The sequence below is a fragment of the Podarcis gaigeae genome, assembly GCF_964106915.1.
Source record: "Podarcis gaigeae genome assembly, chromosome: 3".
NCBI lineage: Eukaryota > Metazoa > Chordata > Lepidosauria > Squamata > Lacertidae > Podarcis > Podarcis gaigeae.
Genome location: NC_139680.1, coordinates 74,586,609 through 74,605,258, shown reverse-complemented (window position 1 = coordinate 74,605,258; position 18,650 = coordinate 74,586,609). Strand labels below are relative to the sequence as shown.

Below are 18,650 nucleotides of genomic sequence, written 5' to 3'. Positions count from 1 at the left end.
TAGCCTAAGTTCCTGTGAAGCAGAACTCAATGCTCTGTCATTTTCACTCATGGATTGTGAATGGTTGATGCAACTGTTTAAGGACATTGGAGTTTCTGTGAAATGTCCTATACAAGTGTATCAAGACAATAGATCCTCTTTGGCTTTGCTGAACTCAAAGAGTTGCAAGCAAAAAACCAAGTACTTGCAGATTAAGCTACATCGTGCAAGAGAGTGTATTCAGAAAGGACTCATTCAGGTGTCCTACATGCCAGGAAATGAAATTCCTGCTGATCTATTGTTTAAAGTTGTTAACAGAGAACAACTTAAGGTTTATGTACAGATGTTGCAATTGGGTTGAACCGCAGGTACTACAGGTTACACGGAAAGGGGGAGGATGTTAGGATATTTCTGTTCCACCTTAAAAGGGAGCAGGCTTTGTGAGTCACAGAGTCTGCGTATTTCCTGTTCACAGGATGTTTCTGTTTTGATAGAGCTGTTGTCTCTCTGTGCCTGAACACGCAAGCAGGCAGTCATGTTTTTTCCTTTGTTCTGACCAACACTGAATAAACTTCTAAATAATGCTCTCCTGTGTGCATCTTTCGCTGTGCGAATTCTGCTGATAGAGCATGCATCAGCTCTGGAATGTGGCAAGCTATTTCTGGAGCTCGTGTCGCTAATTGCTGATACTGTATCTACGGGAGATCGATGGATCGTCCGGAGGAGACGTGGGGGCCATGATGGGCTTTATCTCCCTGGCAGTATCCCAACAAACCGAACCTGGGTAGGGTGGACAGTTGAAAATCACTTAAAAAAGGGGGAGACCGATTTGTATTTTTTTATGTAGATGCAATAATGTACTGTAATTTAAACAGAATTATAATACACCTCACCACAGTGGGGAAGACACCAGGTAACCTACAGTCTGTTGACTACAGACTGTGGACTACAGAGCTCCTGCTCTCCCTGTGGTTCCTTATCAAACAGAGGGCAATTTATCAAACGGTCACCTGACAGCCCTTCAAAAATAAAGAGGCCTGTCCTCTACAAAGCAGGACACATAGCTATATCCCAAACCTGGGGAGCCCTAAATCCCTTTCACTGTCTCTCGTTTCCAGCTACCAAGATGGAGCCAGAGGCTTCCGCTCCAAAACCCAACGAAAAGCAGGCGCAACTGCGAGGCGCGAGGTCCGCCGAGACGTCGGCTTTCAAACCCCGCCGCGCACGTGCGCTTTGTTTTGGTGAGGGAGCCGTTGGCGCGCCGACGCGCCTGCGCACAGTTGCGGGCCGCTCCGCTGCCAAAGGTCCGGGCAGAGAGGGCGGAGCCGCCGCCTGCGCAGGCGCAGACCTCGTGAGACGCGCTCTCGAGCCGCTGGGTGGCTGGCCGAGGCGCTTTCCCCCTCCCTCTTTTCACCCCTCCCCTTTCCCCCCCGCCCGAGGGGAGGGGGAGCAGCGCCGCCGCCGCCGCCGGAGGTGTTTTGCCGTTCTCAAGGCTGCGGCCTCCCTGAGGTGCCTCGAGGTCCTGCGTTGCCCCCGAGCGGCGACGGCAACGGCGGTGGCGGGCAGAGGGGCGGCCGCGTCGCTCGGAAAATGTCGCAGACAGCCATGTCGGAGACGTACGGTAGGGAGGGGCTGGGCTGGCGGGGCTGGGTGGGTGGTACTCGGGCTCTGAGGTGAAGCGGGGCTGCGGGCAGCGGCTGTGCCTGTAGAGATAGGGAAGGGAGGGGTTGTTTTCAGGGAGGTGGGCGCTCTCTTTCCGCGAACGGCGCCCGCGGGTCCGCTTCGGACCTGCGGCGTGATGCGGTGGAGACGGACATGGCACAAGCGCGCGCGGCGTTATTGCTTCTCTCGCCCCCGTTTATGCAGAATTCATAGCATTTGTTGCCTGCCCTTCCCGTGGGGACCCAGGGCGGGGAACGGCCGCGCAGCATTAGAAATCAATGCAAGGACAGAGCCAGTATTGCTTGTGGGTACGCACACCTTGCCCAGGGGAGGCCCTTGCAGATGTCTTTGTATTCGCCCCTCCCTCTTCCCTCCTTGCTTTCCCCTGTTTTTGGTACCCATGTGTAGACAAGGAGGAATGGAGAAACCAGGTAGTAGTGGTGTTGCATACAGGTCCTCGGCTTTTCGGCTGTATGGATCACTGGCTTTTTTCAAGAACTGCGTGTGCTTTTTAAACATATATCTTAACCTATGACATTGTAATTGGCACATTAAAGCCCTTCGTATAGCTTTCTTCTTTATATAACACTCACAGCAGGTCTGTTCGGTAGGCTATCATTTTTATGTCTGTGCTATAATAATAATAATAATAATAATAATAATATCAGATCAGCAGTTTCTAACCATTTTCTAACCTGATACCCACATTAGGCCAAGCATGCATTTTGGAACCCATTTCTTAAATTTCTACCCATCTATCAAGGGATGCTGTCACGACTTGTATTAGGCCAGACTGTGAGGCAATAGTGAGCCATGTATGGTGCTGTATGTAGGGCTGCTTTTGAGAGGTAATGGTTTTTGCTATGGGGAAAGTAACATTAGTCGGAGAATTTTCTTCTGTGTGGATAGCAACTGGAATAAATAAACAGAAAAACTAGGAAATTCATGGGAAACATTAAGCAGTGTTGCTGAACTAATAGCATCTGCTTGCACCCAGATTTTGAAAAGAGAAAGAAGGCCTATCCTATGTGACAAATCTAGATTAAATGCTCTAAAAGCAGTGTTTTTTACTTGGCGACAAAAGCTGGAGCCAAGGCTGCATATGCTCTCTATCTCAAGACTGCAGTCAGTCTACTCTGTTGGTAAATGATCACAGTTCTCAATCTTTGTCAGTGCTCAGCTTATGCTTCACTACATGCTTAAACATAGTGGTGCTCCATATTTGTTGTATGATGTATGCCAGGCATAGGCAAACTCAGCCCTCTAGATGTTTTGAGACTACAGTTCCCATTCATCCCTGACCACTGGTCCTGTTAGCTAGGGGTCATGGGAGTTGTAGTCCCAAAACTTCTGGAGGGCTGAGTTTGCCTAGGCCTGATGCATACAATTTCATTTACAAAGACACTCAAGAGGTATTTTGGACTACAGCTCCCAACAACTCCAGCAGTGCTAGCTGGAGCTGATGGGAATTTATGTGTAGCGCACCAGATTGGAGAAGCTAGTGCAGTGCTATTCAGCCTGAAAAAAATGAAGAGAATTATACCAGGGCCAAGTGAATAATTGCCACATGTTTATAAAGGAGCAAGTAATGTACATATTTCTACAAATCTGGAAAATGGGTTAAATAATGCAAAACTAGGAGAGTTAACAGCTGTAGTTTAGGAGAAACTCTATGCTACAAGAAATCATACTACAGGTGTGTGATTAAGCCAGTGAGCTAGTGAAAAAATAAGGATAGGCAAAGTAATACCATTTCCATCTATAAAGACACCAAGTTCAGGGAGCTCTCTTGAGTTAGCAACCACATACTGGTTGCATGCCCCTTACTGAACGCAAGCTGTAGTGTATGCTAGCAACATAGCAGCAGATGGTCCCTGCTCATGTTATCAAGAGCATGTATGGTTTTAGCTAAAGGCTTACTGTACTCTTCTGCTACACATCATAGTTAAACTTCCTGATTAGCAGCACCTTTGTTTTAATTGAGGAACTTGTTTCTTTCTAGTAGCTGCTGGGACCCAATTTGTTTGCACTTCTACTGTTGGTGCTTTTTTTCGCTTGAGTCAAACCCATTTTCTTAAAATAAAGTGAAAAATTCTGGTTGTTGTATACCAAACCATTATCTTTTGGCAGTATCCCATAAACTTCATTATGTATTGAACGATGACTTGAAGAGCTTCTGGGAAGAAACTTAGGGCAGCATAAAAGAAGAGGCAGAGATGTAGGAAGAGTATACTCCATTTTGAGCCTCCATGATTTGGAATATCTCAGGCATAATAACTTGTTTTCTGGGCTTCACTATCCTGCAATTAAAAATATATTTTTACTTCCGCTTTCTTTGAGACTTTTTGTTGAGATCTTCCTGCCCTAATTTCCCTGATGAGATTACTAAATTGTTAGTTTCTTTCGTATTTTTTTCATGGTAATTGTCTTTGTTTTTCCTTTTAAAATACTCCAGGTAGAAAATATTTTTGTAGGTGCATAGGAATAAAAGCAGTAATACATCTACGCCAAATAAAGAAAATCTGTGAAAGAATACTGCAGGAGATGAAGTACTGTACTGCATTCATTTTTAGATGCCATTCTTATTTGCTGATCCATAGTACATGCACAAAAGATTGATTTTTCAGTTTACATCTACCATCACATCTAGTCTAATTCTACCATTATTAGGAGAATTGTTATATTGCCCACAGAGTGGAATATTTTTGAGAATTACTAAATAGATAGAGGCGGGTGGCGCTGTGGGTTAAACCACAGAGCCTAGGACTTGCCGATCAGAAGGTCAGTGGTTCGAATACCCACAACGGGGTGAGCTCCTGTTGCATGGTCCCTGCTCCTGCCAACCTAGCAGTTCGAAAGCACATCAAACTGCAAGTAGATAAATAGGTACCGCTCCGGCGGGGAGGTAAATGGCGTTTCCGTGCGCTGCTCTGGTTTGCCAGAAGCAGCTTAGCCATGCTGGCCACATGACCCGGAAGCTGTACGCTGGCTCCCTTGGCCAATAAAGCGAGATGAGTGCCGCAACCCCAGAGTTGGTCACGACTGGACCTAATGGTCAGGGTTCCTTTTACCTTTACAATATAATAGAGCCTTTGTACACTCCAAACACAACATGGAAAAGTAATGGTTGGATTTTTAATTTCTCAGAACAACTAAAGAATAAAAGCTACCCTGAATCAATAATTTTTAATGCTCATTTATTGCATCCTTAAAGCTTTGATAGTCGTGTATTTCATAGCATTCACATTTGTGTTATGAGGTTCTTGCCTCTAGATAGCCCTTAATGTTTCAAGATTGGCTGTGATAATAGTGACTGTGGGTCTCTTCTTGGCTGCATTTTTGTCTTCGGTCATTCCTAGTAACAACAGTCTTCTCTAGGGTGAGAGGCCAGACAGCTCAACAAATCTTGGAGCTCAAAGCTTCTTTGTCAGTGAGGAAGAAAGAGAAAATCAGCCCTATAATGAAGTGCCTTTCATGGCTTTGTTTTTAGTTTTTTGTTTCATCTAGAAAAAAGAAGCTGCAAGTAAAGCTGAAGAAATAACTGGCATGTGAATTGCTTTCACTATACTGTGCCAGAAGTAAAACATGCAAACAATTTTCCCCACAGTTGTTTAGAATAACAATAGCTAGTTTCAGGTTAACATCCGATTCACATGAGCCTATGCTACTTTATAGCACTATGATCCCACCCCTCCAGTTGTAAAAAGATTATATTATCTGCAGTGTGGATTTGAGCATGTTGGGAAAGTTTAGAAATTACTGCTTAGGCATTGCTGATAGCCTTTTCATATTTGCAAGAGAAACTTTACTTTGTATGTATAGAGTAAGCCAGTTTTGAATGTGACGTAATCGAGAAGTTTGGTGGTCAGATAGCTTCAGACTGTGAAAGATCTGAAGATCCCATAGATCAGGGGTTGGGAACCTCAGGCTGCAGGCCCAAATGCAGCCCTCCAAACCTCTGTCCAGCCATCAAAATTCTCCCACGCTATGCCCTCCTCAGGTCACATTTCTTTTATTTACGGTACCTTGATAGAGGACCAAAAGATGTGGGCATGTGTGTGTGTAGAAACCTCTAGTTTTTGGGTACAGGAGCATTACCTACTATATAATAGTAAAAATCACATCCCTTGTGCCTCCCAATTTTTCCTCTGGCACCATCCACCACTGGCATGTGGCCCCTGAATGGCTGCATATGAGGGAATGCACTTCTCAGGCTGCAGAAAAGTTCCCTGCCACAGCTATAGGTGTTACTAAATGTTTGCTGTTTTAAAAGCATAAATCTCCCACTTAAAAGTGCTTCGCTTTGGCTAGTTTGTGTCCTTCCTCTCCCTGCCCTACTCTTTTTCATATTGTGCCTTGCAAACTTGAAAGGGATATTTTTTCTGCAGATTCATCCGAATTGGATTATAACTTCAGTTAGTTTTTTATCATGGCATTCAGAGATGCCAAACTTGGGTATGTATCTGAAAAATGTAGCTTGATGTTATTTGTCCTTTGCTACTTATGCCTCACAGAAAACCTGTCCTGTTGTTTTTTTAATGTTTGATTCAACACTTTTTAGAATGTAGATTGTTGGAATAAATCAGGTCTTGTTTTATTACCAAAATAGTACTACAAAGGCTGGGAGAAAAATTCAAATCTGAAATGCTGAATTTTGTCTTAGACAGATTCATATGTCATGTGTAGAATACAAATAGCCATACTTATTCCTTTGTTCTGTTGCAATATCTTGCTAAGCCAGGCACTGAATATCAAGCAGATCTGTTCTGTTTCTTTTTATGACAAAGGGAAAAAGCAGTAATAACATGTTTCTTTTGCATTTGAAGATGCTCATTTGATTGTCTTATCCTTTTCAGATTTCCTGTTTAAGTTTTTGGTAATTGGAAATGCAGGCACTGGCAAATCCTGTTTGCTTCATCAATTTATTGAGAAGAAATGTAAGTATAATGCAGATGTTGTGGGGTTCTTAGGGGTGGAGTTTTTGTGGGGGTTGCTCAACAGAACTCTGGTCCACATTGGTCCTGGCTAACAGCATTTTTTGGACAGAAGTGATCTGGCATTTCTTAGACAGTAGTATGAATAAGTAGGGACACGTGCAATGCAACCCATGTATTTCCTTGGAAGTAAATCCCATTGTACTCAGTGTAGCTTACTCCTCGGTATGTATTATCTACCCAAATCACTTTCTATGTAGGCTTGAGAGAACATGCTATCAATATCTTCCTTAATACCATGGCTACCATGTTTTCATTGTGTGTAGGATCAAAATTTGCTATCACAGTGATACATAAATGGGGTGTGTGAACTGCCCAGGATAGCCCTAAGAGCTGACTTGATAGATTACCATTCTACATAATACCCCTTGCCAGTACAATGGCACTCCATCAAGGCAGATTCCAGGCTCTTCTGGTCAGTTCACACGTTCCATTTATATGACACTGTGATAACAAATTTTGATCCTATGCAAAATGAAAACATGGTAGCCACAACTTCAAGCATGGGTATTGATAGCATGTTCTCATAAATCTTAGTTAACAAAAGTGGGTGAGAAGGAGGCATTTTTTTTGTCACAAAGCAACCTTTGAATAAGGAAATTTCCTTGACTGGTGCCACTAGTAAATTTTGGGAATTGTCACATTTGTGCATGCATATATGTATATATATATAACCCACATAGCCCATAGCCCACCATCCAATGTTGGATGAATTCACACAACTATAAAATGCATTTCATTTTGACATATCTTGTCTAGCATATTCACAAAGTGTTCACAGAAGCATATTCTAATACTCCTGAATATGTGTTGAAAAGTACTGTGTGTGTGTGTGTGTGTGTGTGTGTGTGTGTGTATGTGTATGAATTTACCATAAAAATTCCCCTTGGTTAAGTTAACAAATACACTGCTGCCTGTACAGAACAAATTATGGATAAATAATAAAAATGTCACTGTTAATATAATATCCTTGTGTACTTTAAATTGTACTTGAATACTAATAGACACCTTTTCTATTCTAGTCAAAGATGACTCAAATCATACTATAGGAGTGGAGTTTGGTTCAAAGATAATAAATGTTGGAGGCAAATATGTAAAACTACAAATATGGGATACAGCTGGACAAGAGCGATTCAGGTATATTTTCATAGCACAGAAATTCGTTAGCATGTTAGTTGAAGAAAGTGGCATGTGACTTTTTTGTTAGCAAGTTTGTTGGATACTGGCTACTGTTTCACTAGTTCTGTGACATCCAGTTGTATTGTGACCATAGAAGAACTTGTAGGCAAAAGTAAGTATTGTTAAATCATTGATTTCTTCTGGAGAGTTTTAATATATGCCCCCTCAAAACTGATGAGGTTTAAAGTTAAAAAATGAAGGATTCGCAGACAAGTTGAGGGAAGTCGAAAAAAGAGAAATAAGATGCAACTAAGATGCATAGAGTGTATAATTTTAATCTGTATTTGAAAATTAATAAAAATATATATTAAAAAAACTGATGAGGCTTAAAGCTGCTCAATTTTGGCTCAATCATGACTGTACTGCCTTGTTAAGCAGACACAATAGCTTCTGTATTGTTCGTAATTGTAGCACTGTGTAGAGCATAGCTTATTGTCATCTTATAGTGGTATATGTTTTCCTTCACAGGTCTGTAACCCGAAGCTACTACAGAGGTGCAGCGGGTGCCTTACTTGTTTATGACATCACCAGGTAAAAGGAAAAACTGCTATAAATATAAGCACAGATAAACTATTCTGCTCTTCCTGTGGTTATCCTTAGGTAGACATGTAATCATTTACAGCCAAGATAAATTAATCACATAAGAGCAATTATCATGGGATAAGTTCAGCTTTCATAGCTTCTTGAGGTTACGCACACAAAATTCACACAAGCGTCTCCCAGCCCTATTTCATTTGAGCTGCTGTATCTTAAACGGAGGTCTAATTTTACAGTAAAGAACCCCTTTCAAACCATCCTACATATAAAAATATTTTGAGTTCAATCTAATACAAAATCTGACTTCAGTGGCTTAGGAGCCAGACTAGCCTCTTTCCTAGTTCATCTCTCTCCTCTCCATCCCCAACATGCAGAAGCCATGTTTCCTTAAAATTTATTTATGCCCAAGCTTTTATATCTGGTAATAGCAGCTGATTGCAGTATTTACATACAGTAGGCCATGATGCCAAACTTGGACTCTTCTAAGTCCTGTGCGGAGTCTTGCACATCAAGGACTTTTTGAGATTGTGAGAGACCATCACCATTAGCCATCTTGGGAATCAATTTTTTTCTGGATGAAGAAACACTGGGGACCATGCTTCGTTTACTCCTGAGAGTGTTTTCTGTCAGCATTCTTGGATACCAATGACTCCTTCATAGAAATGGCCCCCTTACTTTCAGTTGTCTTAGAGTGCATGCCTCAGAAACAGAGTGGTGTTCCTTTAACTCAAAACTGATTTTCTTGGAGACTTAAATACACACACACTACAAAAAAAGCAAGTCTGTTGTAATGTTCCGGTCAACTGTATAAGGGGCAGGTTTCACTGGTTACACTTGCCCTTGCTTTCAGTGTCCACAGTGCACTGGCACAGGTCCAAATGTAGGACTAACACTGCATGCTCTTTGGTGTTGCCTGCCTGCTCTGCATCCTACCACCTGTCAGGACAGCAGGTGTTCCGAATCCATTATTGCTGGGCAATAACTTCTCTGTAGTATTTTACAATGGACAAAAGAAAGCACAGCAATGTGTTTTTTTGTTGATCTTCTATCAAAGTGAACATGAACTATCGTTGTGTAAATCATCTAATTAGCTAGGATAATTAAAACACAATTTTAAGGGGGAAGCATAATTATTAACATCTAATAATTTGTCCTTTTGTGATGCAGTCGAGAAACCTACAATGCGCTTACTAACTGGCTAACAGATGCGAGGATGCTAGCAAGTCAGAATATTGTTATAATACTGTGTGGGAACAAAAAGGATCTTGATGGAGATCGGGAAGTCACTTTCTTGGAAGCATCCAGGTTTGCTCAAGAAAATGGTAAGTATTTTTCATTACCTATCTTAATCTGGTGATAGTCTGTATCAGCCTTCCCCATCCTGGTGCCCTCTAGATATTTTGGACCACAACTCCCCATCATTTGGAATTATGACTTCCCCACGCAGGTATTGGAAGCTACTAGTATGGAGGGTAAAGTCAAGTCAGAGTGAGGTCAGTGCTTCTGTCATTCTGAGTGGGTGAATTTTTTGGCCCCGTTCTGCAACCCCCTCAGTCTCAAAAAATGGGATGAAGAAGTTGGAAGACAACTCTTTATGAAACATCCCCCAATTTTGGTGTGGTTGTAATTGGGTAATATGTCCATTGGGCATATACCAATTATCTGAGAACTTCCGCACACCTCTTTGTTGGTGTCTTGAAACCAGTTTATGACTGCATTGTTTTAGAATTGTTCAGTGCTTTGGGTATTCTTCTGGTTGAAGTTATTCTGCTACATCTTATCTGTTTACTGTTGCTTAATTTAGACTGCAATCCTATATCTAGGAGTAAGCACCATTCAACTTGACAGCACTTGCTTCTGGGCAGATACAACTAGGAATGCATTGCATATTTTTGTTTGATATAGATAATATTTTGTTTAATTGTTTTTTATCTTGGTTTGTTGTTAGCTGAAAAGACACTCCTGTGGTTTGGGAACCCTTCTCTTGCTTGGAGTAGGTGCTTAGGGGAGGAGTGCAGTAGGGGACGGGTGGCAAAAACAGGGCAGAATGTGGTTAGTAGCTTCAGAAGTGGAACAGGTGCTTTTTGACCATTCTTTGGACCAGCTTTCCCTGACTGTTCTTTGGGGCAGCCTTTCTCAACTCTGTGCCCTACATATATTTTGGGCTATAGCACCCTTCAGCCTTAGCCAGTAGAGCCAGTGGTTGGGAATGATGGGAGTTGTGTTCTGCTGAAACATCTGGAGGGCAGCTAATCAGGGAAGACTGAATCAGGATATCGCTTCAAACTGATGGATTGATGGATTTATTGATTGATTGATTGATTGATCAATCCTATGCCCTTTTAAAATGTGTTGGGGGTTATTATTGGGTTGTTGTTTTCATTTTGATTCTGTATTTTGTGGTTTTATATTCTGATTTTATCCTGTGAACCACCCTGAGACTTGCGAGTATAGGGTGATACATAATTTCAATAAATAATAATAATGATTGCAAATATTTTTTTTTGTTCATATTTGTTTCAGAACTTATGTTCTTGGAAACAAGTGCATTGACAGGGGAGAATGTTGAAGAGGCCTTTGTACAGTGTGCCAGAAAAATACTTAATAAAATTGAGTCAGGTAATCACAGTTCATGTTTGTGATCTCAAAATATTTTCACCTCTATAGTATTAGACACTTTAGAGTATGTGAAATGTTGACATGTGATAAACTGCGCTCAAACTAGATGTGTTCTTCTATTGTCATAAAGTGTCACCTAATTCTCACCTGTGTCTTAACTTGTCAAATACCTTAATGCAAGTACAAATGACCCTGAAGAACACAATCCAAAAGGAGGTGTAACTGTTTTTCATTGAACACCCCACTAGCACCCTTTTAACAGCAGTTTCAGTGGGGTAGACCCGTTGAAATTGATTGACTTGAGTATATCATTGAAAGAGATGGCTGACATTTAGATTATTAATAATATTGTAACTCTGAACTGGCTTCTTGGGTGTGAAGCCTCTCGGCCTCTGACATCTAGCTTCCAACCTGCTGTACATCTTCCAACTAGTAGGAAGGGGAGGACACAGCAGCTTGTATAATGGATAGGGCCATTAAAAGTTTGCTTGCCAATACTTATAAAACAGGCACCCCTCTGTAAAAGAAAAAAAGTACAAATTATATTTGTGTGCATATGTACATGTGTTTGTGTGTAAAGCACTCTCAACTTTTCATGACTACTGTTATTGTTACATTCAGCAAAAGTTAAATTTTAACATTACATGTTCGTGAAGAGAACAGCCTTGAATTTAAATGTAATTACAACGTCTGTAAGAACAAATGGTGTTTTGTTTTATCAGGTGAACTGGATCCAGAAAGGATGGGCTCAGGTATTCAGTATGGAGATGCTGCCCTGAGACAGCTGAGATCTCCACGAAGAGCACAAGCTCAAAGTGTTCAAGAATGTGGCTGTTAGGAACAGACAACTGAAACATTCATTTGAGCAAGGAAAGAGGTAAGTGTTAGCAGTTGGAGGTCAGCATCTTCGTTTAGATACTGATTATTGAGGGAAGGAAAATCCATACACCAGCTCCACAGGTGGGGTGGTTTTCCTCAAGTTTTCTGTGTGTCCCAAGGGCTTGTTTGTTTGTTCATTTTACTGTCAGGATTTATGTTTTTGATATCCACCTTGTAAAAACAATGTAAATCTGTAACAGCATAACTATAACCATGATTCCTACTCAGAAGTCAGTCCTGTTGCAAGTAACGATTTACACTGAAATGAAAATTCAAATCTATATCGAACCTCTTAATTTGAGAAATATTGTTTTATTTCATTTATAGCCCTCCTTTCATCAAGAACATTTCCTTAGTGCATAACAAAAATCCACTAAGGTGGAGAATCTGTGTATGTTGTATGACCTTGTGAAGAACTGCTTAATTGTGTTTCTGTCTCAAAAAACAAAATAGATTAATTCTGTGGTTTCACACTAAATTGCATGGAGTTTGTTCCTGAAGTGTGCATAGAATGCCTACGTTGTTTAACACGAAATGCTGCTTATTTTTTCAGCTGTCCTTGAAAATGACGATTAATGAAACAACTGCCATGGCTTCAAGACTGCAGTTTTAGAACTGCTTTTTATTCAGTAAAGTATACCACATCTGGTATTTTTTAAAAGTACTGTGAAATGGCTTCCAGAAGCGTGCACTTGGCACAGCAAGATTGCAGAAAATAAAATTTGGTAATTCAGTGGACAAGAGTAAAATATCAGTATGTAAAAAAAATTCTGTTGCATATTTTTGCTCATTTCTTCCAGTTTAAGACATTGCTGTATCCTGTGTATATAAAATGTGGTCATTAAATTTCCAAAGCATGATATACTGACATATTGTTGCACTAACATTTGTTTGTTTTATAAATAAGAACTGAAATGTAACTGGTAGGCTTTATCATGTTTGGTGGTTTGTTTTTATTTTGTTTTTTTGTACAATAGCTTTTATTTATGATTTGATATTGAAAGCTACTGGCATTGATTGTCAGTGTTTTATTTGCCACATTCTACAAGGTATATGATTTATTTTTTTGAAAAACAGGCCATAGGTTTACTAATATGTTGTGGGTTTTTTACTGAAGCATAACTGAACTGTTTCCTGACAATTCTTAAATGTATTTCAATCACTTTGACAACTGTAGGCTATACAATTCATTTGTGATCTTAAGAGCTTACTGCTGTCTGATCTTGCCTTGGGAAATTCTTGTTTTCTACATCTGAAATTGTAACTGAAAATTTATGTTTTGGGGAAAAGATAATGCCTACTTGTTTTGCCATTCTAGAACAGTGTTTGAAGTTGTGAATCATCGTTATCTAACTTCTTCTTTTTTTAAATTAAAGTAATTTCTATACCTAAGACTCTGTTCAGGTTATCCTCCTTAAAAAGAAGCAATTTGTTATGAAAAGTAGGATATGTTGTATAGACTGCTTCAAAATCTGTAGTAATGCATTGCAGTCAGCTTCTTTTACTCTGTAATTTAGAAACACAATACAGTAAATGGCAGCAACTAGTCAAAGATATACACTGCCCTCTGCCTTCATGGTATCTAACTGAGAGTTCTATAGAGACACTTGGAAATATGAAACCTTGACTGCTTAAGAGAGACAGGTGTGCGTATGTAAAAGTAAAATGAATTAGCCTCTTTAAATGTTCTTGACACCTAAAAACTCCAGAACATGAACATTTATGACTGTTGATACACAGATAATTCTGAAATATGGAAACATTGAAGCGGTATATGGGAGGTGTAAATATAGCTATTTGAGCTAGATTGTGTTAGTTTTAACTAAGGGTGTACATTGCTTAAAACATTTTGGTTGGTCATATCTGAGGATGTTACACAGTGAGGGCAAACATTGACATTATTGTCAAATAAGTATTTGATTGAGCCTAAGTTGGCAAGACACATGAGCAGTCTCTTTTTTGAATGTTTATTTACTTAAAATGCAGGCAGCAGGAGAGACTGAATTTGATTGGAACTGTGAGACATTTTTCTGATAAAAATCACTGCTTCCAGCTCCTCCTGTCTCAGCTAGTTTCACATCCTTGAGGAGAAACTAGACAGAGCAACTGGGGGTAGGATCTACAAGACATGGTTTAAGCACCCTTTCTAGAACATAGCTGCTCTGATGTTTCTATGCTGCTTTTCTTTCCTAAATTGCATTTAAGGCAATTTAATAAGTGGTCTAGAACAACTCAAAAAAACAATTGCAATAAATACAAAATGGCAAATAAAAGTAACAAAGCTTCATTATAGTGCAGGTAAAATAGTTAAAATAATGCAAATAAGACTTTAGCAGTCCTGTGCCAAGCCAAAGTTCATAACATTGAATGACAAAAACTGAACAGGTCAGCGAAGTAAACTGAATGCCATGAGCCTAGATAAACAGGTCAGGCTCCAGTGGCAGGGGTGCCCAAAGTAGGGCCCATGACTACGACTCTTAACTGATGGGCAAGTTCATCCAGGAACTGGCGGTCCTCCAGCTCTGCAGGCCTGTTGCTGCATTTCAGTAAATAAATAATGGTTGGGAGACAGCTCATTCATTTTAATCCAAGATGAAAAACACATTTTAATGCTGGCATTTGAGTACATTTTTCATCCTCCCCCCCTCTCCCCCCCCCCACCATTCAGGGAACGTAATATTGACCCAGATTGCAAGCACGTTACTCATTAGCATACAAAATGGATACTGTAATCCTTTGAGGTAAATGAGAACCTTTAACTTAAAGGGGTTGATTCATCAAAAAGTTAATTCCCAAAAATAAAGTAGACTGGTGTAAACAAAATAACATGCCTCCATGCATTGTACTGGAAAAAAGTCAATTTGAAGTCTAGTTAAACATCCACTCAAAGTAAAGAAAGTGATTAGCATGCAGTATCTATTAACGTTTTTGGTTCACAGCATGGGTTTATGAGGTGCACTGCATGGATGTCTTATAATGTTCAGACGTACTTTCAAAGAATATTATTTGGTGTGTGTGTGTTTTTATTATGTACTTTTTCTAATGTTACATTTATTAATGTCAACAATTCCAAAGAAGTTTAGTCAGTAAGTCCTAAAGTCCAACTTGTAACTTGTTCCTAGTCTTCTACATAATACTTGAAGCTTCCCTTTCTCCTCCCTCCCACCCCCTACCCAGTAACTACTGTACTTCTGCCCTCTCTCAAACTGGAGGGAATAGCAGAAAAAAGGAGGTGCCATGCTACTATTAATTGTGAATTGATTAATGATGTAGTGAAAACTCAGGTATTTACTCCATAGGTCTTTGTACATCTTCCTGTTGCATTTAGTTCTTTCCCACAATCCCTTTTCATCTTCCACACATCTTCCATTGACATGGATCACCCTGGGCCAACCTGGTGCCTGACTGACATTTTGGATTAGGCCTTCCATCAGCCTTAACCAGCGGGACTTGTAGTCCAAAATATGTGGAAGGTGCCAGGTTAGCATAGACTGATGTAAATGGTTGGTAGTTAGTACTACAGCACAAAAACTGGTCTGTCTCTATTGCTAGCCTCCTTTATAGTTGGTTGGGGAACTCAAGGCCTTGTGCCTTACTGTTTGTATTTAGGTAGTTTGGGTTGTGTGTGTTCTGAGGGAGTTCTGTTTCCTCTACTTCCCTCCAGTGATCTGTTGTTGTTGTTTTGTTTTTAACATCAATGCAAATGCAGGCACGATAAACTCTCTGTCTTGCTGTTTGTTTCCAGATTTAGCTAATAAATGTCACTTCACAAACTTGCTTATCTTTGATAAAGGGAAAGACAATTGGAACTTAAAATTTCTATGGGGCTAAAATTACCTTAGGCAGAACTGTACTGCGGCTTCAGTTCTAAACTAATATTTGTGAGCTCCTTTCTAAATTTTGTGTCTGCAAATTAGCATGAATGAGTTTTTGTTTTTGCAGAAAATTTCATGAGAGTTCATACCTCCTGTGCCCACAGATTGCCCCCAACACTTCTTCCTGGTTGTTTCCCAAAACTGGGTTTATTTAAATATTAGAGCTAGGCTTTGTGAGGAGGAAAGTTGGTTCAGGAAATGATTAGAGACACCCAGGTCAATGATTGTTGTCTATAAAGGCTTGCCTTCACTATATTACTGTTTCTAAGGGATACATGGAGTTTGGAACCCCGTGTTTCCCTTGCAGTGTGTAGTGTCACACTTCAAGACTCTGAAAATTGTAGCTGTACTCTTGTACACCCTTGTTAACATGAGTTGGAGGAACTGTAGTCCATACAGTTGAACTGTGCTAGATTGCTACCTGTATTGGCTTGGTTCCACAAGTTGGAACTGCAGGAGCTTAAGGAGTATTATTACAGTTGAGCCTCAAGACAAATGCTCTTGGCATTTAATTGCTTCTAAAAATAAAAGTGCTTTTACACAGTGTTAGTATACATTAAACTTTAAATGCATGACTTCTATACTGTATAAAGAATTTACTATGCTGCTTAATGTCACCAGAGAAATGTTACTAAATAAAAGGTTTTATTTAAATGTATTTACTGTAGGTTTCTTTTCAATCATGGCAGGCTTGGGGAGGGTGTGGGTGGAAGGGGTGGAAAGCTATGCTCCCTGGCTGATCAGCCTCTTCATACATCCACCATTTCCTGCATTGTTAACATCTCCAATGTGCACTGTTGCATCTCTATGAAATCTCAGTCCTGCCAAGGGTAGATGTTCAGAATTTTAACAATATCAATAATCTTATTTATCTACATGCATTCAACACCCCCATACATTAAACACTCAGAATCTTAATCATGACTTGCTTAAACAAAGTGGCATGATTGCCGTGGAAACAAGCACACAATTTTTAATGGATAGATAGATGTATGCTAGGTAGCTTATGTGATTTTAAATGGTTTCATGTGCAATGCCTGATTTTAAGCTTAGGCCTTACTTAGGTTATTTCTGGACAGGAATAATTGGATTTTCTATGTTTCTTACTGAATAATCCAGCACCCAACTGTCCAGTGCATGTTTCCTGTTAATATTACAAAGCTGACCCAGCTATATTCTATGGAGAACTGAAAAAATATCAGTTTCCCAAATTTTAATGTGTTCTTACCCTGCTTTTAGGTAATGAATACATTATGAGACGCCCGTTTATCATCTTGGGGAGAGAAGTAACATTAAAAATAAAATATTTATCTATTTTTTAGGAAACATGAGTAGTTAAGGTGGGAAGGAAATTGTAACAATTATGTACTGTAACCCAGGTCTTGTTATTTTTTCAAAGAAGTGTTGCCTGCCTCATAAAGTGCAGACCAAAAATCCATACCACCTCAAGTTTAGGACTCATCCACACAATTCCCTTTGACTTGTGATTTCTTCTGTTTAGCCCATGACATCCAGGCATGGATCAGAGAGGTCTTTCTTTTGTCCTGCCACTTTCCCAGGGAAAACCTGCTGTTTACTGCTCAATCGGAACAAATGCCACGCCGCAGAAAACCCAAATGGCGTTTGCTCTGATTCAGCAGTAAACATCAGGTTTTGTCTGGGAAAGCAGTGGGAGAAAAGAAAAATCTCTCGGATCAATGCCTAGAAGTCACAGACCAAACAGAAGGGTGAAAAACCCCTTAGTGTAAATGGTGTTCAGAGCTATTGTATCTACTTAGTAGTAAGTTAAGATGCTAGACTTGGTGATTAATATATGGTCAGATCTTTCCGCATTGTTACATCAAGGCTACAGTTCTCTGCTCAGTTAGGGGACAAAGCCTTGGCAACCACAAGGTGGGGGGCTTAACAGCCCCTATTGGGCATGTTTATTCAGACAGCTGGTATTCTATGCCAAAACAGAAAGTAAGAGTCTACTAACTTGATCACTTGTTTGAAACTTGGATCATTCCCCTTAGTCCGATTTATCCCTAAGATTTTCAAAACACATAGGCACGCTAAAAACCTCTTCTTTACATGTAGTAATCATTTAAGCATTTCCCAGTATGTTTGGAGTTTCTTAGCCCATCCAATCTTTTACTGTTTTGCTGACTGGAAAGGGGCCTACCACTAAAGATAAAGGGTATGAGGGAGGTGTCTAGATTTCTAGTGTTGCTCAGTTGTGTCTGAAAGCAGCTTAAAATTAGTGTCCATAGTGGGGAATATTTTTCAACCCAATGACCACATTCCAGTTTGCGCAACCTTTAAGGCCCATGCTGCATTGGTAGATGGAGCCAGAGGCAAAAGTGGCCAGAGTCAATGTAACCTTTGCCTTTGTACAGCAGGCTAGTTTCAACACACACAAAACCCGTATCACCCATCCAGACAAAACAAGGGAAATTAGTGGAATTTAAGAACACATTTCAGCCACACAAAATGACTTGTGGTTCCAGTGAGGGGTCTGGCCTGAGAAGAATTCTGAATGCCACAGGGAGAGAGGCCTGGAGGGCCACATTCAACCCACAGGCCTGAGGTAAAACATAGCCTTATTCACCACAAATTTGACTAATCTTTTAAAGCCATCCAAGGTGGTGCATTTTGTGGGAATAAATACTATAGTTTTCTAAACCTATGGTGGAAGGTTCAGGAAAGGGCAGCCAAAATGATCAAGGAAGGGTGCAGCAATTCCCCTATGAAGAAAAGTTTCTGTGTTCCAAAAAGCCAATTGGGAGGTTTTAGCTTGCGAAAAGGGAAAGAGGAGACATGATGAATATAATTATGCATGGTGCAGAGAGAAAAAGGATTGGGAGGTGGTTAATTTCTACACATTCTTATGCATCCCTCTCTATCTTACAGGAAACCGAGAGGGGTTGTCAAAGTGGAAGGACAC

General features: G+C 40.3%; 1 protein-coding gene across 1 annotated transcript; it reads left to right on the top strand.

Moving 5' to 3' along the window:
* The first annotated feature begins 1,261 nt into the window (after nucleotides 1-1,261).
* Nucleotides 1,262-16,382, top strand: RAB4A (RAB4A, member RAS oncogene family). Its single transcript, XM_083732825.1, has 8 exons — nucleotides 1,262-1,600; nucleotides 6,498-6,578; nucleotides 7,658-7,772; nucleotides 8,283-8,345; nucleotides 9,519-9,673; nucleotides 10,875-10,970; nucleotides 11,693-11,847; nucleotides 12,403-16,382. The coding sequence occupies exons 1-7, from the start codon at nucleotides 1,570-1,572 to the stop codon at nucleotides 11,806-11,808; spliced, it is 657 nt and encodes a 218-aa protein (XP_083588951.1). The 5' UTR covers nucleotides 1,262-1,569; the 3' UTR covers nucleotides 11,809-11,847; nucleotides 12,403-16,382.
* The last annotated feature ends 2,268 nt before the right edge of the window (nucleotides 16,383-18,650 follow it).

Excerpts from the sequence above, each read along its gene's own strand:
- RAB4A (XM_083732825.1), top strand. The coding sequence starts at position 1,570 with ATGTCGCAGACAGCCATGTCGGAGACGTACG. Across the intron at positions 7,773-8,282 it reads GCTGGACAAGAGCGATTCAG|GTCTGTAACCCGAAGCTACT; the intron begins GTATATTTTCAT and ends TTTCCTTCACAG. Across the intron at positions 8,346-9,518 it reads CTTGTTTATGACATCACCAG|TCGAGAAACCTACAATGCGC; the intron begins GTAAAAGGAAAA and ends TTTGTGATGCAG.